The sequence below is a fragment of the Ctenopharyngodon idella genome, chromosome 3 (genome assembly GCF_019924925.1).
Source record: "Ctenopharyngodon idella isolate HZGC_01 chromosome 3, HZGC01, whole genome shotgun sequence".
Taxonomy (NCBI): Eukaryota; Metazoa; Chordata; class Actinopteri; order Cypriniformes; family Xenocyprididae; genus Ctenopharyngodon; species Ctenopharyngodon idella.
Genome location: NC_067222.1, coordinates 25,730,413 through 25,758,354, shown reverse-complemented (window position 1 = coordinate 25,758,354; position 27,942 = coordinate 25,730,413). Strand labels below are relative to the sequence as shown.

Genomic DNA, 27,942 nt, shown 5'->3' with positions numbered 1-27,942 from the left:
CTCCATCACATACTGATATATGACATAAGACTGGCCAAGCTAAAGAAAAGGAAAAACCTTTAAAAAACCTACCCTTTTTTAAGATGTTTAAAATTTAATGACTCTAACCCCTGGTTTCACAAAAAAGGCTTAAGCTAGTCCCACACTAATATGCATGTTTGAACTGCTTTAACTGAAAGCAACTTGTACTGACATATCTTAAAATATGTCAGTGCCATTGTTTTGTCTCAAAATGTACACCAGTAATGTTTTTTTTTTTTTCCCCCCTAGTGAACGTTTGTAAAAGCTACTTAAATGCCCTAATTGAACTAAAGCCTAATCCTGGCTTAGGCTAAGCCCTGTCTGTGAAACCAGGCCTAAAAATGTCATATGGTGTAAGCAGAGCCTAAAATTAAGGGCCCTATCATACACCCGACGCAATGTCAATGTAACATTGAATTCTAACAATTCAATGTTATGAGAACATGAACGTGAACAAATGTGAACGATGCTTTGTACGGTTGATGGGTCAGTGCTGCATCATCATGAAAATTTAAGCCTTTCCAATGTAAATATCAAGCATTAGAACACGCGAAAGGGCATGCTATGTGGGAAGTTCAACATCCGAAACATCCGAAGTGCACGCCCTGAAAGCTGTGTCTCAGACAGCGCACAAATACTAAGCTGAGCTCCCTTTAATGCCTTCCTGTGCTTGAACGACAAATTCACAAAATTATGTCAAAAAATGCTCTGTAAACATAGTCGGTTATGTATGACAGCATCCTAATAATCCTGCTGCTGTGCAGGTTTTAATGTTAACCAAACAACAAAGGAAAAAAAAAAAAAAAAAAAAAAAAAAAATCACTCACTGCTCTTGAACTTTAAAAAAGGATATGAAGATTATGCGATGTTATTTATTTGATTAGACTACTTTATTCAATTTCTGTACCTGAAAACTACTGCTAGATCTGCCTGAAAAGCACAGTTTATTTCATTTCATCTGTATCTTTGTTGTAATATATTTATTTGTGCTATTGCTTGTAATTTGATTATTTGTTCTTATTTTATTACTGACTGTTAACTTGTCTTTAAAATTGTAGGCTATTAAAATATTAGTTAAGCTAGTAGTTTTAGCCGTGGTATCGAAATTGGAATAGAGGATTGTGCATTTTCATTAGTATCTAAATTATTGGTTTCATAACTGCCATTGGCAGGTGTGGCAAAAAGTTACATTTCTAGGCCCTGGGTGTAAGCATCAAGCAAACTTTTTTAAAACATATTTTAAAACATTTTCTCTACACGTTCAATATATGCGAGTTTACACATCTTGATAAATAAAATAAAAAAAGTACACTACCCATTCAAAAGTTTAGGGTTAGTAAAAAAAAATTTAACAAGCATGCATAAAATTTATCAAAAGTGACAGTAAAGAAATTTATGTTAAAAAAGATTTATATTTAAAATAAATGCTGTTCTTTTGAACTTTCAAAAATCTTACTGACCCTAAAGTGTAAAAACATGATCTAGTCACTCTACGCATGTATTGTATGTATTTTACATTAATACAAAAAGGCATCATGTCATTGACTCGTGCAATTTATTGCAAAATCTGCAATTTATATGCAAAATTTATTTCATTAATCAGCAGACAATGTAGCTAACTCAATTAAATTTTTGTATTGATAAACAGTTATTACATTTTAAAGAGCAGGCATGATCCAGTTCTGATTATGCTAACAGATGCTGTATAGACTATGGAGGTTCATGAAGAGCACGATCTGTCCAGATCTCCTGTCTTTGAGCTGTACAACAGCACAGAACATCATTATAAATTCAGAATTATGCAGGTGAAGTCAAATAATAGCGGATAGCAAACTCACAGTGAAAGAGACGGCCGGTTGATGGTATGCATTAGCATAACTAAACATCAACCTGCACGGCCTCTTATCTCTCTCTCTCTTTTGCTTACTGACAGTGCCATATTTTCCAGTGGGGGAAGAGATCGGGCTCTGCTTCATGTGTCTCAGTGATAAGTGAGTGTCCGTGAGATCAAGGAGAGGACGTCTGGGGACTGCTGAATCAAATGTGAGCATTATGAACTACAGATCACTGGGGAAAATTATCCAGAAAACTCAGTAGAGGGGCCAATTAACCTGCAAGAAATTATATTCAGAAATAAACTAGGGTAGAAAAATGGTTATTCGTCTCAAGAGAATGCAGCGGAAGGCACAATACTCTTTACTGATATTGACTCTGAAGTAATCTTAAACCCTACAAAGCAGAAATATGAATATCTGCGGAAATCTGTTACGGTATCTTTAGGTATCGTAGGTAACTATAACAATACAAAAACGACAGGCATGAATTGATTCTCTTGAATAGCCACTTAAGCAGCTTTGCTCTGTCTACTAAGTGTAAAGCCATCAATACTTACTGGTGCACACATAAAAAAGGTGCAGTTTTTATATTATATTTTATGCTATAATGAAGTTTCTGTTACAAAGTCGAGCGCATGTTTCTGTTGTTACAAAGGCTGCTAAAAGGCACAATGCTTTATGTGATTCTGCCACTCTTTCAAACACCCACACACAATCATCTAATGCTTCACACACACACACAGCAGGTCAATCAGCTCTCTGACACCTGAGGTTGATGTACTGCATCATCAAATAAGAGTTTAAGTATGTGTGTAAACTAGCTTCAGTCAAAATATATATGAGGAACAAACGCTCATAAATTCAGCAAGCTGTTTTACCAAATGCATGCAGAGAATACAGTTAGAGGAGGAGAATGAGATATGACAATACTCTCTTATTCATGCAGTGCACACACCCACAATCATGCACATTATACACTGCAGACATTTTGAAAGCAGGTCATTAAACGAAAAAAAAAAAAAAAAATCATAAAAACCATCATTACACAGCCATTAACAAATTATTCTAGCTTTGTGAGCTGTGAGGAGCAAAAGGAATAGTGTTGTTTTGAAACTGATGTATGACGTCAGGAAAGCAGCACAGCCATGATGGACACTAAATACAGAGAAACTATACAGAGAAACACACACACACACTATTACTTATTACTGAATCCTAATACAATAAGATAGTAAAAAAAAAATGACTTGTGATTACACACAATTTGTCTGTGTGCATGTGTGTGATTGTAGGTCTTTAAATGAAAAGAAATAGGACAGTAGAATAGTTACAAAAATTACTGATATACTGTACAGTACTATTACAGACAATGGCAAATTTAATTACATTTATACAACTTCATTTTACATAATTTGCTTATTTTGAAAAAAAGTTGGATGCACAAAATTTGCAGTCTCTCACACTCAAAAAAAACAAAAAAAAAACATTTTTTTTAAAGGAATAACACCTTTATGTAATTCCAAAAGACTTCCTTTTTGTAGAACATAAAATAAGACACTTTGAGAACTTTATTTTTTTGTCTGTACCCAGTACCCACCCCAATATTCAAACTGGTTGATATGAATTTTTCAATTGTTTATTCTCACATTTTTACACTGGAATATAAGGTATCCTTGAAGCCAGGAACCTTATGATCTCTTGTGACTTAAACATACTTTATTGACAGTTTTCAAGTGAATCAAGCCATCTCTATACTTTAATGGCCCACAAGAGAACAGGTATTTTCAAAAGGGCTTGACTTTTCAAGTAAAGGGTGGCAACGTTTTGGACAAATGCATCTCGGTGCATCAAAATCTCTTGCTTCAAAGGTCACAGAAACAAGAGTGATGCAGTCACACTTTCAATATAACATGACATTTGCATTAAAAACTTTGCCTCTCTGAAGATTAGGCCTTATGCCAGTTTTGGTGGTGCTTAAATCCCAGTTGGCATTACAGTCTAGAGGAAAAGGAATCCGAAGAAGGTTCAGAGAGGGATTCTTGGATGAGCTTTGGTCTGGAGAACTATGGCAAAAGTACAGTACAGCTTGTTTTATAAAATCAATCATTTTACTGGTTATGAGATTACTCATATTGATGATTAAATAAAACATGAGATCTCTCCATTATCTCAAATGTTTCTCTTAGACAGCAATGATATTAAATGGAGAGCCAATGGAGACTCTTTTTTTTTTAATTATTAAGTGTCATGGCTTAAAGGGTCAGTGAAATTTCTGTCATTAATTACTCACCCTCATGTCGTCCCAAACTCGTAAGACCATCGTTTGTCTTCGGAACACAAATTAAGATATTTTTGATAAAATCCGATTTGATCCACACACAGGCAGCAAAGACATTGCACCTTTTGAGGTCCAGAAAGGTATTAAAGACATTTTTAAAACCGTTGACGCGACTACAGTGGTTCAACCTTATTATTATGAAGTGACAAGAACACTTTTTGTGCGCAAAAACAAAACAAAAGTAACGATGCGCACACGCATGCGTCGTGCTGCTCACATGACCAGAGCTGGCCAATACTGAGCCGCCGTTCGGACGTAAACACTGGAGCTCTGCAAAGAAAATGGCGTAGCAGTATGACAGGGGACAGATGAATTTGTTGAATAAAGTTGTTATTTTTGTTTTGTTTTTGCACATAAAAAGTATTCTCGTCGTTTCATAACATTAAGGTTGAACCACTGTAGTCACATTGACGGTTTTAACAATGACTTTAGTACCTTTCTGGACCTCAAAAGGTGCAATGTCGTTGTTGTCTATGTGTAGATCAGATCGGATTTCATCAAAAATAACTTAATTTGTGTTCCGAAGATGAACGAAGGTCTTACAGGTTTGGGACAACATGAGGGTGAGTAATTAATGACAGAAATTTCATTTTTAAATAATTTTCTACTAAGAAAAAGATCTAATAGCCTATCACATGCATCTCCTCTTTGCAGAGTTTTCAGACCTGAAAATCTCAAATTCAAGGTCACTTAAAGGGAAAGTTAACTCAAAAAAGTTCCATACAGGTTTGGAACAACAGGAAGGAGAGTAAATGATGACAGAATTTTCATTTTTGGGTGAAATTCATAGTTTTCATAGACTTACACCACATAAAAGCCTAAAAAATAAAAGTGTAGAACAAATTGACAGAATAAAGTGAATAAATAAATATAATAGGATAAATAAAAATAAAAAGTAAATAAAGTGTAGAAACTAAAAAAGTAAAACCTCACCTACATTATCAACTACTTTATACTGTGGAGGAAAGCCAACAGTTCCAATTTAGAAAACTGCTTGATAAAAAGACTAAATAGTGTCTAAATGAAAATGTAAAAATGCAGAGAAGTATCTGTAAGTGTCATAATTTAGGGTTGGTGGATAAAAATACCTTTATCTCAGTACAAAAACAACAGAAAATCCCCACCATGACTGAAAATTAAATGTGTGTGTGTGTTTCTGTGTGTGTGTGTGTGTGTGTGTGTGTGTGTGTGTGTGTGTGAGAGAGTGTGTGTAAAAGAGAAAAGGGGAAACACAGAGGAGGGAGGGAGGGAGGGAGGGGGAGAGAAAATGATGCTCCATCTCCATTAAGTGCAGGGATTTGAATGGATTTGGTAGCTGGCCACCTCCATTCCAGCACAAGCAGACTAGTTTCGTAATATAATCATCAAACACTGTACTACACCTACTCAGCAGCACCATTCTCAGAAGATGGTTTGAAACTTTTACCATCAGTTGAATCCTTAAGCTCAAGCAATGCTTTTTTAAAAGGTTTCCACATGTGTCGGCACAAGTGTGTATTGCTTGCATAGTGAGGTGGGCTATTTGCAGCTAGACACACATTCAAACACAGCAAAGCCCTTCCAAAGCAAACAAGTAAGTTGATTCGATGTCACTAACACTAAGGGCAAACTGAACCGGCCTTTTGAATAACCCCTCTCACTCCTTCCATCTGTAGATTTGTGTGCGTGTAGGGCAGGAGGGCTAGATTAAACAACAGAGGGCTTAGTGTGTAACTAAAAACGTTTTCCATCACATTTGTACTCACTTCAGCCCTAATCCATCCTGATTACCCTGTCAATCACGACGAAAACACACCTGCCACGTTACGACACACACAAACACACACACTCAGACTGATCAAATGATAGAAGCATACTGCTATGCACTTAATAAATCAAGCTGGACTATATCATTTCATTTGCTAAATGACACAAACGTACACTGTAGGCTTTGGGTGTATAAATGGAAGCGATAAAGACACATGGTTGTTGATCTTCCTGTTTGCAGTCATCTTGTACGGTTGCATATTTCGAATAAACTTTATTTAAAGCCTTTATGGATGCAGCACGGCTCAAAGCTCAGAGACCAAACACACATTCCAGGAATGACCGACCACATTTCCAGGCACGGGTTAACCGCAACGCCATTTGATCATCGCACCCCGTCATGAACCCCTGTCATCTCTTAAATAGCTGTCTGTTTATTTTATGTGCATTACGACTTATTAAACAAACACTGCATGCCAACATACAGATCTTTAGATGACATTAGGTGTCACAGAGTTCATTCTCATTACACTGTGTCAGCTTAGAAACATTTAAAGGTGTCGATTTGAATGTGACTATTATTTAGGGGCGTTGGGTCACATAAGCCACAGCCTGTGCAATGCAGAAATAAATATCCAAACAAAACCAAGAAACAACGCTGAATGCATTTAAATCAAAAGCACTTATGTGAGGCTGCACACATTTACACAGAACTCACTCAAATACAGAGATGTGACTGTGAAAGGCATACCAGGAGTGCATTCTGAGAAAGGAAAAAAAAAGACTTGTGTAAACATGCATCACTAAAAGGACCCACTGAAGTGTGTGTGTGTGAAGTTTCTGAAGGGGTTATGGGGTATAAACCTGGTATAAACCGGGCTTGTTCTGTGTTAAGCTCACCAGCTGACGGACTGAATATGGGCAGCTCTCTCTTCACTTCAGTACAGCTTCATCAAGAAGCTTGTTTGTTTGTCTGTCTATCTATCTATCTATCTATCTATCTATCTATCTATCCTTATATCTTCCATCTATCTGTCCATCCATCCATCCATCCCAGTCATCCATCCATCCATCCAGCATCCATCCATACATCCATCCCAGTTGTCTATCCATCCATCCATCCATCCTTCTATCCATCCATCCCAGTCGTCCATTCATCCAGCCATTCCTCCAGCCATCCAGTCGTCTATCTATCTATCCATCCAGTCATCCCTCCCGTCCATCCATTCATCCAGTCGTGTATCTATCCATCCATCCATCCAATTGTCTTTCTATCTATCCATCCATTCGTCCATCCATCCATCCAGTCGTCTGCCCATCCATTCATCCAGTAGTGTATCCATCCATCCATCCATTCATCCAGTCATGTATCTATCCATCTATCTGTCCATCCATCCATCCATCCAGTCATGTATCTATCCATCTATCTGTCCGTCCATCCATCCATCCATCCATCCATCCAGTTGTATATCTATCTATCTATCCATCCAATCATATATCTATCCATCCATCCAGCCGTATATCTATCCATCTATCTGTCCATCCATCCATCCATCCATCCAGTCATGTATCTATCCGTCCATCCATCCATCCAGTCATGTATCTATCCGTCCATCCATCCATCCATCCATCCATCCTGTTTATTATGCAAAGTCATGTTGTACAGATTAAGAGTCACCTCACTTTACAGCTAAGTGTGTGTGTGCGCGCGTCTGGCTTTTGATACATACGGGATAAAGTCTGGGTCAAACTGTGGGGTGTTAATTGGACCCAGAGGGCAAAAGTAATTGCTGTTACACTCTAACCATCCGCTATGCACACACACATTATGTTGTACATTTCCCACATTACAAGAAAGGGTTAAAAAGTGAATGAAATCAATTAGAGGAAACAGGAGGAAAAAAGAGGGGTAAATAATTGTCTGCTGAGAGGAGAGGGACAGGGTTCTCCACATTCCTGTGGCGGTTAACCGCTTTGGTAGCAAGCAGACTCCCCAGAGGAGCCGTGGCAACCCAAAACAGTTTAGGAGCAAACAGGTGTCAGGATGAGACATGTGCTCGACGAGGAGACACAAGTCACCCTGACACACACACACAAAACAACACATACTTGTCACGTCTGCCCACCTGCTTGCATTTTCCGCAACACTGAGCACCTCAAAATATTTTAATGAACCTATATTTGTGACACACTTGCACACAAACACACACTGAGGGTGAATCCTTATAACCCTGAATAATTTTTGTCCATTTCACAAGCAGCCATCCTCGCTCTCAGCATGTGTTTACATGCTCTTTCACACATTACATATTCATCAGTGCAATTTACACAGACACACAAAAACACACAAATACATTACACAAAGAGAGGCGATAGTGGCAATGTGGTACCGCAGAGGAAACAAAATTGCACTCTAAGTGACAGAGGCGCTACAGATAAAACAGTGAGGAGAGACATGAATATGCAGATTTATCAACAAAAAAAAGAGTAGACAGACAGACAGAGATAGATAGATAGATAGATAGATAGATAGATAGATAGATAGATAGATAGATAGATAGATCTGTTCTCTTTCACGACTATTTGTGCTTAAACGGACAGATACATGCAAAACTATGTCAAAATGCCTGTCTCGGCAAGTATCCTCATAAACACAGTTGCTCATGGCTTACGTAAACAATTAAGAAAGAAAACAGATGCATATCATTATAAGTGTGTTCGGCTTGAAGCAGCACTGCGCAGACTGATCGGTGTATGAAATCAAAGTACTGTGAGAGTGATTCAAAAGAATATGGAGTCGTCTGCTCTCCAATTGCTCTCGTGGTACTTTGATGTCATACACTGGTGTCTGCGCTGCATCGCATCAAGTCAAGAACACCCTATCCTATATTACCTTACACCTTATATTGGATCTGTGCATTCGATTTTAAAGTGACATCAGCCTAACATCCCTGCTGCTGTTTGTCATTAATGTTAATCAAACAACAAAATAACAAAGAGAAAATCACTTTTGTAGCTGTAACAAAGACTAATTATATTTCATTTATACAGTGAAGACTGTTATTTTACATTTTTTACAATTACAATTATTCACAGTTTCTGTACCTGAATACTGTTATGCATATTTACTCCCCTACAAAATCACCCCAATCATTCAAGAATGATTAAAGAATTAGTTCACTTCTGAATGAACATTTCCTGAGAATTTACTCACCCCCATGTCATCCAAGATGTTCATGTCTTTCTTTCTTCAATCGAAAAGAAATTAAGGCTTTTGAGGAAAACATTCCAGGATTTTTCTCCATATAGTGGACTTCAGTGGGGCTCACCAGGTTGAAGGTCCAAATTGCAGTTTCAGTGCAGCTTCAAAGGGCTCTACAAGATCCCAGACGAGGAATGAGGGTCTTGTCTAGCGAAACAATCAGTCATTTTCTAAAAAAAATTAAAACGTATATACTTTTTCAACCACAAATGGTCATCTTGCACTAGCCCTGCGATCCGCACACATGACGTAATCACGTTACAAAGGTCTACGTGACGCAGGCGGAAGTACTGATCTAGTGTCTACAAAGCAAACGTGCAAAGATTAAGCCAAACGGCCTTTACAAAAAAAGGTAAAACAAACTTATCGGATGATTTTGAAGTTAGAGGGGAAAATCAAATTAAGTTTCTCGCCCTACCGCGGTACTTCCGCCTACGTCACGCGTGACCTTTCAACGTTATGCGTGGCACATCGCAGAGCAGTGTAAGACAAGCATTTGAGGTTAAAAAGTATATAACTTTAAAAAAAATTTAGAAAATGACCAATCGTTTTGCTAGATAAGACCCTTATTCCTCATCTGGTATCGTGTAGAGCCCTTTGAAGCTGCACTGAAACTACAATTTGGACCTTCCACCCAGTGAACCCAAATGAAGTCCACTATATGGAGAAAAATACTGTAATTTTTCCTCAAAAACTTTTTTTCTACTGAAGAAAAAGTCATGGACATCTTGGATGACATGAGGGTGAGTAAATTATCAGGAAATTTTAATTCAGAAGTGAACTAATCCTTTAATTAATAACAAACAGAGATATTCAAGTCATCAGGTGAATTTTTTTCATATCACAGAAAAACAAAATATCAGTTTTTTACAATATCACGTAGCCCTAACAGATAGACAGACAGGTTTACAGACACATGGATGAAAAGACAGATAGACAGAAAGACATACAGACATACAGGCAGACTGCATGTGTGATGGTTGAAAACAAACACATACAGAGCAATGAACACTTAAATCACACACACTTCCTCCTGCCCAGCAGGAAACTTTGCAGGTACTTTCACTATGTATGTGTGTACAGGTCACAGCTATGCCTGGCATGGTTTTGAACCTGCAGCAACAATGTCAGTAATGAGAAATGGTACAGGAGCCATGTGTGTGTGTGTGTGTGTGTGTGTGTGTGTGTGTGTGTGTATGTGTGTATGTGTGTGTGTATGCACCCGTCTATGAGATATTCCCCTTCAGGGAAACCGGTGGGGGGTAAACAGGAAAAGTGGCTCACTTGGCCAGGTTAAAGAGAACATTTAAAAAGAGAGAGAGGACAAAGGAGACAAGTACACAGATAGACAGAGAGTCAAAGCATAGGATGGAGGGCTCTGAGGAGCCTCTGGAAGTTACAGCTATTCTACACCATCCTCGCTGTCAAACTGGCAAAAGTAGCAATCCGGCAATGTCTGTTTCTGTGTGTGTGTTCAAACAACACCCACTCTGTGCAGATTATAACACCATGATGTGCTGTGTCATCTGCATTTTACAAGATGATGGAGGCCTGAGCTGAGACTGTGCGCCATCTTTCCATCAGCTGTGTTTGGAGTGAATCACACGTCACAATTAACTGAAGGAGATAATGTGTGCCAAGGTCAAAGACAGGCAGAAAGAATAATTAAAAGAGCATTTAATGGGCCATTCTGATGCTATTTAAGAACACTGATGGAAAGAATGAGAGAAGAAGAAAAGGATGGAGAGAGAAAAGTAGAAAAGGTAAAAATGTGTCACGAGCAGTGCATTTTGTATGACATTGGAACATTAGAGGAATACAATCAAGACTAACAAAGATGTGTGTTTTCTCATAGATCTTTGAGGAAAAAGCTGTCTCTAGAAGTTAGCTAAATCTGATAAAACGTCCCAGGGTAAAAAAAAAAAAAAAAAAAAAAAAACATTTACCAAATGCCAGTAAAGAGGCCTGTAACTTTATGCAATATTACATAACTTACAGTAAGTCAACTTGTAGAAATAATGATCAACCAACCCTTTATGATGTAAGTGACGTGCACAAATTAAATCAATCACAAACACATCACAACATTATAAAGTACAGTAGGAGAAATATACAGGCCTATTCATATAGAGATTAATAAAAGATTACATTTATCAGTTTTATTCATTTATTATTGTGTTTAACTAACTGATGACGGTAATCTAAATGTAAAAATAAAGAGAAAGAGCATGGACAAAATTAATCCAAAATTGGCCAATATATATCCATAAAAATACCAATTAAAAAGTATGTAAAAATCAGCAGATAAACAATACATCGTACATCTCCACCAATAAGAAATATTTATTTTACTATTTTATACTTTTCCAATTCACCTGCCATTGATATAGCATGAATTAAAAAAATAATAATTAATTAATAATAATAAATAATTTTGATTTTAATACTATAAAAGTTGTATAATATTAGAATGAAAAATATTTATTATTATTATTATTAATGAATTACTTTTTAACTTTTAAACTCAAGGCTTTTGGTTTGTCCCTATTAATTACAGTTGAGCTCAAAAGTTTATATACCCCTTGCAGAATCTGCAAAAATGTGAATCATTTTAACGAAATAAGAAGGATCATGAAAATTGCATGTTATTTTTTATTTAGTACTGTCCTGAATAAACTATTTCACATAACAGTTGTTTACATAAAGTCCACAAGACAAAAAAATAGCAGAATTTATAAAAATGACCTTGTTCAAAAGTTTACATACCCTTGATTCTTAATACTGTGTGGTTACCTGGATAATCCATGACTGTTTTTTTGTTTTATGATGATTGTTCATGAGTCCCTTGTTTGTTCTGAGCAGTTAAACTGAGCTCTGTTCTTCAGGAAAATCCTTCAGGTCCTGCAGATTCTTCAGTTTTCCAGCATCTTCTGCATATTTGAACCCTTTCCATTAGTGACTGTATGATTTTGAGATCCATCTTTTCACATGGAGGACAACTGAGGAACTCAGACAAAACTATAACAAAAGGTTCAAACATTCACTGATGCTCCAGAAGGAAGCACGATGCATTAAGGTTTTTTTTATTTTGTTTAAAGAACATATTTTTTCATTTAGTTCTGCCCTTTGGAAGCTACAAAAGATACTTACATGCTTCCCAGAAGACAAAAAAAAAGTACAATTTATTCTGTTCATCCAATTCAAAAAGTCTACATCCCGACTCCTAATGCGTCGTGTTTCCTTCTGGAGCATCAGTGATTGTTTGCAGCTTGTTTAATAGTTGTGTTTGAGTCCCTCAGTTGTCCTCAGTGTGAAAAGACGGATCTCAGAATCATTCAGTCGCTGCTGTAAAGGGTTCAAATATGCAAAAGATGCTGGAAAACCAAAGAATCTGCAGGACCTGGAGGATTTTTCTGAAGAACAGAGCTCAGTTTAACTGCTCAGAACAAACAAGGGACTCATGAACAACCATCACAAAACAAAAAAACAGTCATGGATTATCCAGGTAACCACACAGTATTAAAAATCAAGGGTATGTAAACTTTTGAACAAGGTCATTTTTATAAATTCAGCAATTTTTTTGTCTTGTGGACTTTATGTAAACAACTGTTATGTGAAATAGTTTATTCAGGACAGTGCTAAATAAAAAAATAACATGCAATTTTCATGATCCTTCTTATTTTGTTAAAATGATTCACATTTTTCTAGATTCTGCAAGGGGTATGTACACTTTTGAGCTCAACTGTATAATTAGCTTTTTATAAAACCAACGAAAATATATAAGGCAAGTCCTCATTTAGCATATGTACTGTGTGTGCGTGCGTGCATGTTTGGGTAGGTACAGAGCTCCACTGTTTTCCACCCTCTCATCCCCTGCACCCATACCTCCTCCGCACCAAACCCAGATTGCCATCTAAAACACAAACACACACATAAACGAACACACACACAGTGTGGTCTTGTTCTAAGTGTTGGCTCTATGTGTGTGCTACATGGGCAAAGGGAATATTTAATCATCAGGTGAAGGGAAAGTTCACTCACTGACCAAACACACACACACACCAACAGTAACATCCTACAAAAGCAGGAACACACACATACACACACACACACACACACACACACACACACACACACACACACAGAAGTACCTATTCATCCACTCCTCTCATGAGCTGATATGAACATTCAAAAGCTGCTCTCCTGCTCAGAGTATGAATCACTCAGTGTTGCAGCTCAATCTTTAATCACCCACTGTGGATTCTTCATGCCTATGTACCAACATCACTAAACCCCTGCAAAAAAAAAAAAAAAAAAACGCTGATAGAAAACGCAATTTCACCTTCTCATCTTGAAACCCATATCCGTGGTTCTGCATGCTCTCCTGCTAGGAAGTCATCAGGAAAAAGATCAGGAGATGTAGAGACACAGAGGAAAGTAAAAATAGATGGAAGGAGGAAGAAAAAGGGAGAGATAAGGGGATATAAAGTCAAGAGTCTGCCTCCTCAGCGTGAGTCAGCCGGTCTAGACGTCACCATCTCCTCCAGAGCCCGCCTCACAAGCATGCCGCCTGAGGTGGAGATGGGAGTGGGCTGGGGGTCACATGGGGAGACCTGGAGGAGCAGGGGTGTGTTTTGTCCTTGAGAGCCTCATTACTGTTCCCCACTGCAGCACCTCCACAAATAAACACCAACACATCAAGGTTTTGAGGTGATCTTTGCCTCTTTGTTGTTTCCTATGATGCAGGACTTTTGATTTCGTCAGCAATAATGAAGACAATGCAAGATGAAAAAAGTTCATTCAAGATCATATAACAATAATGACAAATACCTAAATTATATTTATATTACAATAAGGCACTGTACACTAAGGGAACATAGTCAAGCATGATGGCAGAGGCTATTTTCACCAATACCGCCCACTACTTCTCAGACAATTTGCCCTTAGTACAAATAGCATATCACTTCTATTTACACTTTGTGTGAATAGTATCTACTGCTATTTGCACCTAGTGTAAACAACAAGCTATTTGTTGCTATTTATACAGTATCTACTACTATTTACTCTTAGCAGTTACCAGAAAAAAATATCACATTAAGATGCACTAACAATGTATGTAGAAGAAGATAAAAAAGATAGAAAGAACTGATTCAAATAATCCATATCTTGGGATATATACATACATTGTGGGGTCAGTAAAATTATTCTTTTTAAAGACATTTTTAAAAATGTTTTAAAGGGTTAGTTCACCCAAAAAAGAAAATGGTAAACGGTAGTGTATAAAGACTTTTCAGCCATAGCCACATAAACACATTACAACTTACAACTGCACAGGTAAACTTAAACTAAGTGCTAGTCATAATATGTAACTCGTGTTACGCAAATACGCTGTTGCCAACACTGTCCACCCGTCCGTTAATTTATCCATCCATCTGACCACCCATCCATCCTAACATATATAAAATGCATACGAATTCCATTTGCAGGTGAAAACAGATGTACACGTGTGAAGAAAGAGTGAATACACATGCACGATGGTATCAGAGAGTAACACTCAGAGAAAGCATGGGGAGGGATTAGTGTGAGTGCAGAACAATCACTCCCATAATCTCAGCTTTAATCAGAGCAGCGCTCGCTGTAAGCCATTACAGAGGCAGAGAGGTTAGTCTGGAGGTTCATACAGGAGGACCTGAAGATGGAAGGAAGCAACAAAACTACAGCAAATTGGAAGGTTCAAGAAGCTCTTTGATCATGACACAGCTAAATCATCTCTACTGCAATCAGTCTCTGGTTTTTCTGTCTGTCTCTCCCTGTCTAACACACACACACACACACACACACATTCATCAAAACATCAGAAGAGTATTGATGCCATTAGATAGTGCTTCAACATGCTAATACAGCTGATTTTGAACTTTATTTGAGAGTCTTCTAACCATGGCAGAAGCGTATTGGATCAATACTCCAAAATGGCTGTGTGTGATAAAAAACAATCCTAGCCTGATGCAGTTGACTAACACCTATCATTTCTCTCAATCCACAGGGATGCTGGGAATTCATGCCAGTTCCATTTACCATGATGCATTCTCTCCGTCTCGCTCTCTCTCTCTCTTTCTCTCTCTCTCTCTGAGAAACACACACACACACACACAGACACAGACACAGACACACACACCCCACGTACACAAAAGAATTATCACTGTAGTTTCTAAACCTCATTCTACTAAGAGACTGAGAGACAGTTCAAATGAAGGCTTGCCTTTCAGCTTAACATCTGCTTGTTTTTCAACACAACAACATAGCTCATTAAACATCATCTAATGATTACACTTACTTCTGAACAGCAGTGGGGATGGAGTTATACCAAATACTCAGCAGTCACAAACACATTTGAAATTTAAACTGAGGAATAAATGCATGTCATGACACGCATTTAGCGGTACATGCAAAACAATATAATGTAGCTTCTCTGCCACCTAAAGGCGACTATGGTGATAAAATAGATACAAGGAATAAAAGACCAATAACAATTCAATAGACAAGTAAATTCAAGAAAGAAAACCAATTGCAACTCAATATGCAAATATTACAATGATGTAATTTCTGAAGGTGAACAGACTAACAATGGAAGTCAATAGGAGACTTTTCCATAACTTCACTTTTAAAGGATTAGTTCACTAATCCTGATAATTTACTCACCCCCATGTCTTCTAAGATGTTTATGTCTTTTTTTCTTCAGTCGAACAGAAATTATGTTTTTTGAGGAAAACATTCCAGGATTTTTCTCCATATAGTGGACTTCAACAGTTACCAACGGGTTGAAGGTCCAAATTACAGTTTCATAGCAGTTTCAAAGGGCTCTACACGATCCCAGACAAGGAATAAGGGTCTTATGTAGCGAAACGATCGGTCATTTTCTAAAAAAAAAAAAAATGTATATACTTTTTAAGCACAAATGCTCATCTTGCACTGCTCTGCAACGCGCCACGTATTACAAAATCATGTTGGAGAGGTCAAGCGTGACGTAGGCAGAGGTACTGCGGTAGGGTGAAAAACTCCATCTCATTTTCTCCTCCAACTTCAAAAACTTCCGACATCGTTGTTTTACCTTTTTTTGGTAAAGGCCATTTGACTTAAGGCCTGTTCACACCAAGAACGATTACTATAAAGATAACGATAAAGATATAGTTCTAAAAATCGTTCTAAATATAAAAGAATAGCACTGTCCACACCACAGCTATAAAACAATAATGATAAAGAGAAACAATATCGTTGGGATCACTTTCACAACATTTTTTTCCAGCTGTTGAACGCTAAAACACTGACAGCAAATCAGAATCCAATCTAATTTTTTTAATAAGGCAGATGTCATTGCGGAGAAGTTAAACAACAAGGTCCAGAAAAAGATCATTATGCCAGGCTAGCAAACAGTGTAACATAAAATTACCTCAGGTATCCAGCACTAGTTTCGAAAACATGTTGTCTTGCAGCGAAAAAGACTAGGTGTTGTTTTTATTCCACTATTGACTTCGTCAGCTAAATTCACTGTTAGATTAGATCGATTTCACTAGCTATTCACTCAAAACGTAGCATGCTGAGGACATCTGCTGGTTAAAGCCGTGTAAATGCAACAAGAACAGCAAAAACATGTTGAACACTTTGAAACTGCAGCGCGTGAGATTAGAATAAACAGACTGTTATTGTTTGTTGATATGGACACAAATATAGTTATAGTTATCGTTCTTGGTGTGAACGGCCTTTAGTATTTGTACGTTCGCTTTGTAAACACTTGCTCGGTACTTCCGCCTACGTATTGTGTGACCTTTCCAATGTAATTACGTAATGCGTGGCGCATCGCAGAGCTAGTGCAAGATGAGCATTTGTTGTTAAAAAGTATATATACATTTTTTTTTTAGAAAATGACCAAACGTTTCGCTAGACAAGACCCTTATTCCTCATCTGGGATCGTGTAGAGCCCCTTGAAGCTGCATTTAAACTACAATTTGGACCTTCAACTCGTTGGTAGCCTTTAAAGTCCACTATATGGAGAAAAATCCTGGAATGTTTTCCTCAAAAATTTCTTTTCGACTGAAGAAAGAAAGACATGAACATCTTGGATGACATGGGGGTGAGTAAATTATCAGGGAAATTTAATTCTGAAGTGAACTAATCCTTTAAATTACTTAAAAACTATAAAGTTTACAAAGACCAAATTAGAAAACAGACCTGCAACAACCTACAAAGCAAAGTTTAATGTTAAGCTGTTCAAGCAGAATAAACAGAAAAGAACTGAGAAAAAGAATAAGTAATATTTTCGACTAAATAAATGTCGACTAATGAATTTGAGGTAAATGGAAAGTGCATAGTACACCTTGAGCATCATTAAAAGAGTGTATTTTTTCCATTCTGAAACTTGACTCAGCTTCCGATGTGAAATCTCTCAAGGGTGAACCCCTTTTCTCCAGATATCTACTTGCGTGGCATCTACTTGGCATTTACAAACACACACACACATAGCTCACCTTGAAACACTTTTATGAGAAGGAGTGGCTGCTTAACACTCCACTCATTCTGAGAGAAAAAAGCTGCTGGTACTCACACACACACACCTAACACACACATATAGCCATATAAAAACACTCGCTAAAAGTGCTTGCTAAAAGGCAAACAGTGCCCTCATTTATGTTAGACAGGCTTAAAGGTGCCTGGGAAGAAAAATGCCAACCTGTTCCTATACACACACACCACCTCTGTTCACAGAGTGTTTGTTGGCTCCCCGTCGACTAGCGCAAAACCCCTCTGTGGCACTAAGCAGGCCAGTGACTCTTATATGGTTTTATTGCAGGACCTGGATTTTACACTGGACATCAAGTAGTAGTAGTGACATAACGTAGTACCAAGTATGTTAATCATCCAAAAGAGTAGAAAAATCTAAAATTAAAATAAATCTAAAATTGAAAATTAAAATTACCATGATGGGCAAAGACCCAACAAAATGTATTCACAACACAACACAGGGAAACTAACAGTTCTGTAAACAAAAAAACAACAGAAGAAATGTGATTTACATGTGTCTTTAAAATTTGAGTGTTGGATTTTATAAATGTTAGTTTAATGTTTCTCAGAAGCCAATAATTCAGCAATCTCCATTGCTTGAAAACCTCGTTATCCTACATATAGGGGTGTAATGGTACACGTATTCATACCGAAAATGTTCGGTAAGCGTCTTTTGGTTTGGTACACATGTGTATCGACGAATACAAAGAATACAGAGTGTAGCCCATTAACCACCATTGACCACCAATTATCGCAATATCACAACCAACCACTGAGAATCAGAATTGCTGTCCTAATCCATTAGAGCACTTAAAACAAGAGCAGTAACAAGAATCACACTGTGTATTTGTGTGTGTGTGTGTGTAGTTGTTTGACCCCTTGTAGGATACAAACATTTCTCAGTTCCTGACACTCATCATTCATACATCTATAATCTGTACGTGCAGACGTTGAACACTTAAATATATAGAGCCTGTTTGATTTGTGTCTCCATATGTATGTGTGTCCTGTACAGTAGGGAAGAGAAAGGCAGCGGTAACCACCGGCTGTCAGGTGATGAGAAATGAGAGAGGTCACAGTGCTGAAACATTAACCCTCCAGACCTCTGGCCCCCGCTGAGAAGAGGCCAGTTCCCGCTGACCACAGCCTAGAGTCGAGCACTCACCAGCGGGAAGCTCAGACAGCATGATGAGGGGGTGCTGGAGGCTCGCTTCAGAAAAGGGCAGGTTGCGTGCCCTTGGGGCCTAGACAGCTGTCATACACCATAGTATACACGCTACAGAAGCGCATGTACAAGGACACACACTTATACACAGGGGAAAAGCATAGCAGAGGGTGAGAAGAACAGAGCTGGTGCTACGGGGAAAGGGGAAAGAGAATTGACAGGGGTTCTCCCACTTGACCGCACTGTCTGCTGAAGTGATGAAAGCCACCAGGACGGAGTAGGGTGTAGATATACACGTGTGCACATACTACACTGTGTCCAAACCACATTCCAGCGACAAGCAATTCGTCTGTCTACACTGAAAGAGAATATGCTGTGTGACGTGGCAAAATAACAGCCAATCGGAAGCTATTTTTAACCTGCATTTTATATTCTGTTATCTGGAGTGGGATTTTTAATGAGATTTCACTGTGGGCAGAACTACTGAACAGGCTGTCGCAGAAAATAAAAACAAAAAATAAAACCTACAGCTCGTTGCTGCTGGTTAGGCCAAAACAAGTGCATGGAAGATGGTTAACTTTAAACACTTTGATTTCATCATGTCATGTCTCATTAAGACACAGTCACATTGTCACATGTCTGTCAGCTCATTTAAACAGGAAAGCCCAGGCCATCCAATAAACTGCCTGCTTAAAATTCTGTTTAGCTGGTCAAACAGCTGAGTAGATTTATTGATGCTATTTGAAATTTTGTAGGAAAGCAGAGATAGTAATTGTAAAAATAAACATCATAAAAAAAATCATATTATATAAAGAAAAAAATTTACACAAAGTTTGAATGACATAAAAAGGTTTTAAAGGGACCATGTACTTCTGGTCTTTAGAATTAAATTGCTTATTCTGGCTATTGTACATGGGTCAATGACAAATAATGTTTTTAAAAGTGTAAAAGTGTTAACAATGAGATTATGTGGTTTTTATAATCAATTAACACTGCTTTTGTCATTTTTTACAAGATGGACAAAATTTGTCACCAAAAAAGCCATTCGGTTTAACCAAAATTTCGGTTTTACCGAATGACACTTTTGGTTATACCGAATGACGAGATTTTCAAACAATGCTAACAGGCTGATATCTAGCTAGTTAGCTTGCTAGCTAGCTAACAAAAGGACAACCAAACATTTTATATTTAGTACAGGTTTTTAAAATATTACAACATTTTCCATGGTTTATAGCGGTTGTACCGAATGACCTGATGTTTCGGGACATGCGTATGAGCAAGTGGAAACTAAACTAAACTAAAAACTAATTTTTCAAATAGTTAAGAGAGAGTTAGTTACTTTGCTTCATGACCATGTGGTCTTTTGCAGGTGTATGAATGATGTCACATCCTGTCAAATGATATTAAACACACGATCCAAAATGGTCCCTTTATATTGGTTACTCCGAATGACATCAATGAAATTCATTTTTCCAGACGTTCTTTCTCATAACAAAGCAACAACTTCTTCACATAATTTTAATACCATTTTGCTCTATGTTGATATATGATGTTATAAAATCATGTACAAATAGCTTTGACACAAAATCTGAGGCATATTTTTACAGGCTGCTGAAAACTACAGAAAAAAAGAAGTAAGTAGGTCGCTGCAATTCACAGAAACAACTGGACTCCAGGCAAAGAAACATGTTTTGCAGTTATCATTTTGTGTCAAAATGTTGGATTTGGGGGTAAAATCATACCCTATATATTGTATTGTTATATATTGTGTTGACAACTCATCAGTTTAATATTTACCATCTTATATTCTGCATAATTGGGTGTTTTTAAATAAACACTGACAAAAACTATGTAAGTTTTAGGGCTGGACGATATGACGAAATATATAACATTGATATAAGTGATCACTCCGATTTAGACCTACCTATATTGTAGTTATATAAAGTGTTCACAGGCCGATTTGCTTTATGTATTTCCCCGGCGTCTAAATCAGGCACATATAAATGTCAGGAAACACGATTCCTTGCTGCATGTCAGTATCCAAGGATTAGGTTTCTTTGACATGTTATAAGGAACACTTTCGAGCACAACCTTTAGTGTAATCGTTTGTTTTACTCGCGTTTTCGCAGTTTCTCCTATTAAATCCAGTCATGCGGCAGGTTCTTTTGCCACTCAGTCCAGCTGACAGAGCGGGTTCCGGCGGGAAAGTGACATCTATGCATACCCTCTATTCTGTACTCTAAACCTAAATTTGTATTGCAAATAATTCATTCTCTCTCTTTGTTTCTCATCTTTCGTCTCTCTCCATCACCAGCTCACTCACTGCCATGAAAATAGAATGATTGAAGAGGTAATGAATGATTAAGAGAGAGTGATGAGCTGAGAAGAGCGAAATGACACAGAGAGAAAATCCTATATTTAAAAGCAAAGCATTCTGCCCAACAGTTTACATTCCAGTGCAGCTATTACCCGACAGGTGTCATCACCCTCATGCCCTTCAAAGCTTAGAAACAGATCCATACAACTAAACACACATACACACACACCACTATCTGTCCATAGTTAAAGTTCTTATCAGTCCCTCATGCGTGCAAATAGAAATGGAAACCTATGTGTTAATTCTACCAGGAAGATTCTAACACTAGTTACATCATTCATTCATTCTTTAATCAATCATAATGTAGCTTCGCAAATTTGCCTTCACTCTCCACCAACACAAGTCCTGTTTGTAGAATATATAATAATTCAAATGTACCTTTTCAGAAGAATCATGAATGTTGTCGGATTAATGTTAAAGACAATTAAATATCATGTGAAATAATATATCAAACAACATCATTACACTAAGCTCTTATTGATATTTTTTTTCCTTTTAGATGGTTTATTAAAAGTTCCTTATCTTATTTAACACAAAAGAAAATTAGGTTTAAAAAAATAGAAGGATAAATAGTAAACAGCCCTGCTTTTGTTTATTTACACCTCAAAACTGTCTCTCACACATTTGTCAAAAAACGACACCAGACACAGGAACTGCACTGTAATCAGAAGTTGAATGGGTTGAGAAAGAGCAGTTCATTGATAGAAATCACATTCAAATCCATTTTTGTACCTACTGAGAAGGTAAATACTCATGCAGTGATTCTGGCAACTTTCCCAGAATAGATGTTGGACTCAAATATCTGGTGTAAACCGGTTTATTAGTCTTTGCTCAATCAAAAAAGGCTAACAAAAATAGTAAAAATATACTATGTACTTGTAAGCAGAATGAGACCGCAGGAGCAAATGCTAATGTAAGACACCTGCGGTACACACCAATCTGGAGTCCATGAATGACAGATTTATTTAAACGCACATGAAATAATCAAGACATCACTAACAAGTTAAGTAAAATATAATAAATATATAGGCTACTATAGTGCATATATTTAGCGAGAGTGCATTTCTCTGGCGAACTAACAAGCTGTGGACTCACCTGAGGTAAATGCTATGTGACAGTGTTTACAAGCTGTTTTTCTGACGTCTTTCCGCCTTTGAAACACTGATTGAGCGATTGCACAAGATATATGTTTATATGTTGTACTGTATCTTTCAACATATATAAGTTGTACTGTATCTTTCAACATACCTTCAGACGTTCATTCATGTTTATTCTGTAACTAGTATTAAAGAGCTGGCGTGAAATGAGGCGACTGTACAGTGATCTGTCACACCACATTAAAGAGCATCAAAACGGCATTTTTTGTTTTTTTCGTGATAAAATGGACATAATTTGAAAGATGGCGCTCTGTTTCTTATCGAAAGTAACAAAACGCAAAGCTTATTGTGATTATTGGTGGTTAATGACGGTTAGGCTACAACGCTGTATTCGTCATGTAGATCCAATGGGCCATGACTGGGCAGGGCAGCAGTCATGTTCGGTATGCCATGAGAGTATTGCATTTTTTCGGTTCTACACCCCTACATTTGAGTGTGTTGAAAGATATGTTATAATGTTACTCTGTGCGTTCGCTCTGTGGCTGCTATGAGAGACTTGTTGCACTTTGCAGTAATGTAGATCTATATTAGTAAAACTGGAAATTGAGGGTAACGCGGGTATGACATCATTGACAGGTGACGCAATGACACGGTCCATGTCCTGGTTAAAATTGCTGATTTCTCTGGATTTAAACATTGTTGGAAACTTTTAGGATAATGCAAGTACACATGTGAACAAAATATATAACATTCTTCTAGCGATTTTTGGATATTTTAATCTAAAAATCGTACATATTGTGCCTTTAAGTACTGTATATGGCAGTGGTTCTATGTCTTTTTCTATTAAATGTGCAGAAATGTAATGTTTTCTCTAACCAATCAACCAAACAGCTGTTGTGGGCCTAGATGTAGAGGCCATGAAACTGTGTGGTGATTTACTGTCCCGGCAAGTGAGACAACGATCAGTTCAGACTGTAATATTTCTTGATACGCAGCCTCTTTCAGTATTACTTGAATAAAAGATAAGACAGATGTATAGCATCTAAATCCTTTAAAAAGAGACCCAGACAGAATGTCAAAACATAAATAAGCATATCACAAATATATTGCCAAAATACAGGAGTCTGTTATCAGATTGCCATTGTTATACACTGACTGGAGGAGAATATAAGAAAATCCAGCCTGTCCACGAGCCTGTACTGCCAACAGAATCAACTGCCTCTTCACGCTATATCCTGATAGCTGGCATACTCACTTGTGTGGTCTGTATACTTATCTGAAACTGGACATTTACAACCCCTTGCCAACAAATCAGTGCCTCTAAAAGCATATTTCTATTTATAAATCAGTCCTGTTCGTATTTCATAACTGAGATTGGTTGCAGGACTGAATCTGCAGAAGAGGAGAGAGCAAGGTGCATAAAGTCACGATCTCTGCAGAAGCGGCACTACGTAAACATCATCCTGCCCCAGCTGAACGCATTTCTTCCTGGCGTAATTTATCCGTTTGTGCCGCCGGCCACAGCGCCTGCTCAGAACACAAGAAGATCATCAACATCCAGTAAACGTGAACACCAACATCGCTCGCCTTGGAGTAGGAAAGTGGTTTGTTTAAATGTGGTTTGTTCTTAAAACTTTAAGAATCGATATAATGAATCCTCAAGAGTAAACTGCACATTGATTATTTGAGTTTATATGCTCCACTAATGATGAGCAAAGATCCTTAATCATCTTCTTGTGTTCACCCTGAAGCAATGGCCTTGGGCCTAAGCACTTCCTCTCTTAGATCACAATGTGGCATTCACTAGGAGTCACGCAGCTTGAGGAGAAGAGGTGTATTATGTTATTTAGAGTTATTGTGTTCTTCAAAAAGTCTGTGCTTGAAAAAGCCCAAGCATTGCTTTAAATTGTGAGCAATTTACTTCCTGATACGTAACACAGCTTTTCAAAAAGCCTTTTATGTTTAACACGTCCGTGACAGACACGGCAACACACTTCAACCTTTGCACATTTCATACATAATGAAAGAGTGAAATAGCAATGCTAAATAAGTAAGGTATTGAAAACATTTTAAAACGGTCTAGACTTGTCCATATCAAACCCGTCAGAGTGGACGAATAAACTGGCTGACTCTATGCATCATCTCTCATATCACACCTGCTATGCGATGCTTTCACTCTGCCACTGTGAAATGTGGAAAATGGGTGTTCAGCAATTTCAAATTATGATTAAAGATAATAAGCGAAGGAACGATTTGAAATGTAAAGGGGATACATTAAGACGTGGGCATCTCCATAGAAATTAACAATTCTAATCGCAGCTAACTCATCTAAATAAAATCAAAAGCGAAGACTGTCAGCACACCGACCAAATACACATATAAAGTGAACAAACATAAGCAAATTAGAAAAAGGAGATCACAAATAAATCCTTCTTTAGAAAGATAAATTTGCTCCTAGAAAGTGGATCTACCGGATGACAATTCATCCCAAGTAAAGTAAAGAAAACATGCAAGCAATGAGAGTCAGACCGCATCGGTGAATCGGACTTGACTCACAACCATGGTGGTGGTAGCACATCCAGACGGGCTTTTCCAACAGAACAAGACATACAACACCCATTTTCAGCACATTTACATGTAATGCCCAGCTTTGTTTTCTGCCTGATGAGATGTGCCATGTTGTAATTTTTAAGTTAAGAGTTTAAACCACTGGTGGGTCATCAGATTTGCAGCATATACTGATCAAATCAATAAACCTAAGGACTACTGGAATTAATGTGTTAACTGTTTTCCCCCCCTTTTCTTTTACTTTAACGTTACCCTAGATAAAAAAAATAATAATAAAAACACCAAAGGCAGCTCATAGCATTCAAATATGATAAACTACAGTACAGTTATAGAATTAAAAAATATATTAAAATACAGGTTATATTTTCCCAAGTTATGATGAGGGAAAGCAAGACCCTCCTCCTATTTCCCCTTAATGTGTTTGTGCTAAAATCAATGAACTGAAAAATATGATAAATGTCAAGGCACATTCATCATGACGGGGTAATACTGCTTGTCTGAAGCAATGAGATTGTGTGAGCTTTCACACCGCATTTCACTTAAGTTTCATCCATTTGCAGGATGCCAGAGGAATATTGCCTGTTTTGACAGCAAAGTAAACAAGGCAATGCTTTATCACAGAGCTCGGCGAAGGAACGACAAAAATTCAATTTATTCCAAAAATAATCCCTTCTACTATGTATCATTTATACTTTTTATACACTGTTTCTACATTCTTACAATATAAGTTCATTACAGTCGGTATTTGATATCACAAATATGATTGATGTGTTCGTCTGACAGCATGTCACTCGCGCATCCAAACTTACCCCCCTTTCGGTTTGGTCCAACACCTGCCGTTTCAATCTAAACTGAGAGTCGTAATGAAAGTATAGCGAATGAAAGGGGTGCTTACCCGTACCGTTGCGTTTGCGAATCTCTCCGTGGTCCTCTGAGCCCAACATTACTACCGTACTTCTCGGTCTCCGGTGTTCCCGAGCTGAGCTGAACTGAACTGATACGTGAGTACCTCGCGCAGCTCAGTGGTCACCCGTGCGTCACAAACCAACGGCTCTCCAGCAAAGCTCGTGTCATTCACACTAACTGCGCGCGTGAAAGCTCTCTTCAGGGGAACTTTCCAGACTTTTCTTCTTTCTTAAACACTATCACGCAATATTGTAGCTACAGAGTAGTGGTGTGTGGTGGTCTTTTGAAATGAGGCAGAACTCCCCCCTCTCAGTTTTTGTCCAGTGAACATTTTACGTTTTATAATTATACAACAAGCAACTGACACATTAGTGTACTATGAAAAACTGAAATCTCAAGTTTAATCGTTTTTAAACAAGTGTTCAGCTTTTATTATTAATCACCTAACGTTAATCCTAATCTTTTTGAACCAATAGTGCTGCATTTACACGCTTGTGGTCGGGAGTTTAGCCCTATCCAATATTCACTATCCTCCATGTAAATACAAAAACGTACAAAATACATATATATTTTATATATTCTCTACGATTTGAAGGGGCATTCATATGGAACCTCTAAATGCAGCAACTGGTGCAATTTCGAAGGCACGTGAAGGAAGTACTTATCGGTAAACGTAACAGGTAACTTGACTGGGCTAAGTGATCTCTAAATCAAGGAAGTAATATCAAGTTTATTTCAATTCATGTTTGACTAATGCGGTAATATCCAAGTGGGTGAGTTTCGTTTTCTCAGACTGTCGATTTTAACTTGTAGACTACCTGTTGAGCACACAATAGGAGGGATTTACGTTGACAGGGTCAGCTAATCACATTGATGTGGAGGAGCTCACGTGATTCGTCCTTAGTAATTATGAATTTTATTTATTTATTTATTTATTTTATTCACAAATGTACATTTTTAATCTCTCACCTGTTTGTAGTCTTTAAGCATTATTTGGTTAAATTCTGAAAAACCTGTCAAAATAAAAACATAACTTATTTAATATTTTGTTAATATTCCTGTGACAATTTTGCAGTCATTGTGTTTAGAAGATTATTAGCCTATTTATTCTTTTGAGCCTGTGCAGATATAGCCTTTTAAGCCTTATAAGCTACTCGTTTGGGATGTACAGTCAGGATGTTGTGTGTGTTTACTCTATCAGGGATGTGTTGTGGCTGATTTAGTTTTTTTATTTGACAAATATAAAAAAAAAAAGTAACAATTTTTTAATTTCTCCATTCATTTCAACCCTGAGAGGGACTTTTTTTCATGCTAACATACAACCAGATATCATTCCAATTTATTTATTTATTTTGACCCTAAGCTGATTTACATCAACCCTAACCATTGGGGTCAAAAATACCCCAAACAGCTTATGATGTTGAGAAAGTTGAATGTAATCTTGTAAATTTTTTTGGTTTTCTTAATAAAAAAACATTAGTCAGGATAGATGCCATATTGAATTTTACACAGATGAAAATTAGGCTGTGAGGCACAGACAGTCTTTACAGTGGCATGCACTGTATAAAAATCACATGTAATTTTACTAAAGGTGTGTTCACACCATGTTATAATTGCCATAATTATGAGATTTCAGCTTGTAAAAAGCGTACACGTCCTCATAAAGCTCGTAATTACAGCTACTACTGATAGAGTTTTGGAAAGCAACAATCCATTGAATGTCCTTCTATCCCTCACAGCCTTGTTTCATTATGGTCAAAAATTAAAATGTTTTGGTTCTTTTTTTCCTGTTTGACTATGTTCCCTGTCATTGTAAGTTGACCTAGTTTCCTAGTGTGTGGCAGTTTGTTCCCTTAGTTACTGATTAAGTTCACCTGATGTTCATTTAGTTACCTCATTACCTCTCTTTGTGTATTTAAGCTCTTATTTCTCCTCAGTGTTTTGTCTTGTGTTAACATTGCATGTTTGGTTAGTGTTTACTATTCCTGTTCCTGTATTCTCCTGAGTGTCAGTCAATTAAAGAATAGGCCTATATATTGAATTCTCCGTTGTAGTCTTTACTGACCAGTAT

The 27,942-nt window shown here is 37.4% G+C and overlaps 1 protein-coding gene across 1 annotated transcript in view; it reads right to left on the bottom strand.

Moving 5' to 3' along the window:
- The window catches only part of znf385c (zinc finger protein 385C), a 100,954-nt gene extending 74,882 nt beyond the window's left edge, over positions 1-26,072 (bottom strand). Inside the window, 1 exon segment of the mRNA XM_051887956.1 lies at positions 25,861-26,072. Coding sequence (XP_051743916.1) covers positions 25,861-25,909 — 49 coding nt within the window. The 5' untranslated portion in view covers positions 25,910-26,072.
- Positions 26,073-27,942: the final 1,870 nt, after the last annotated feature.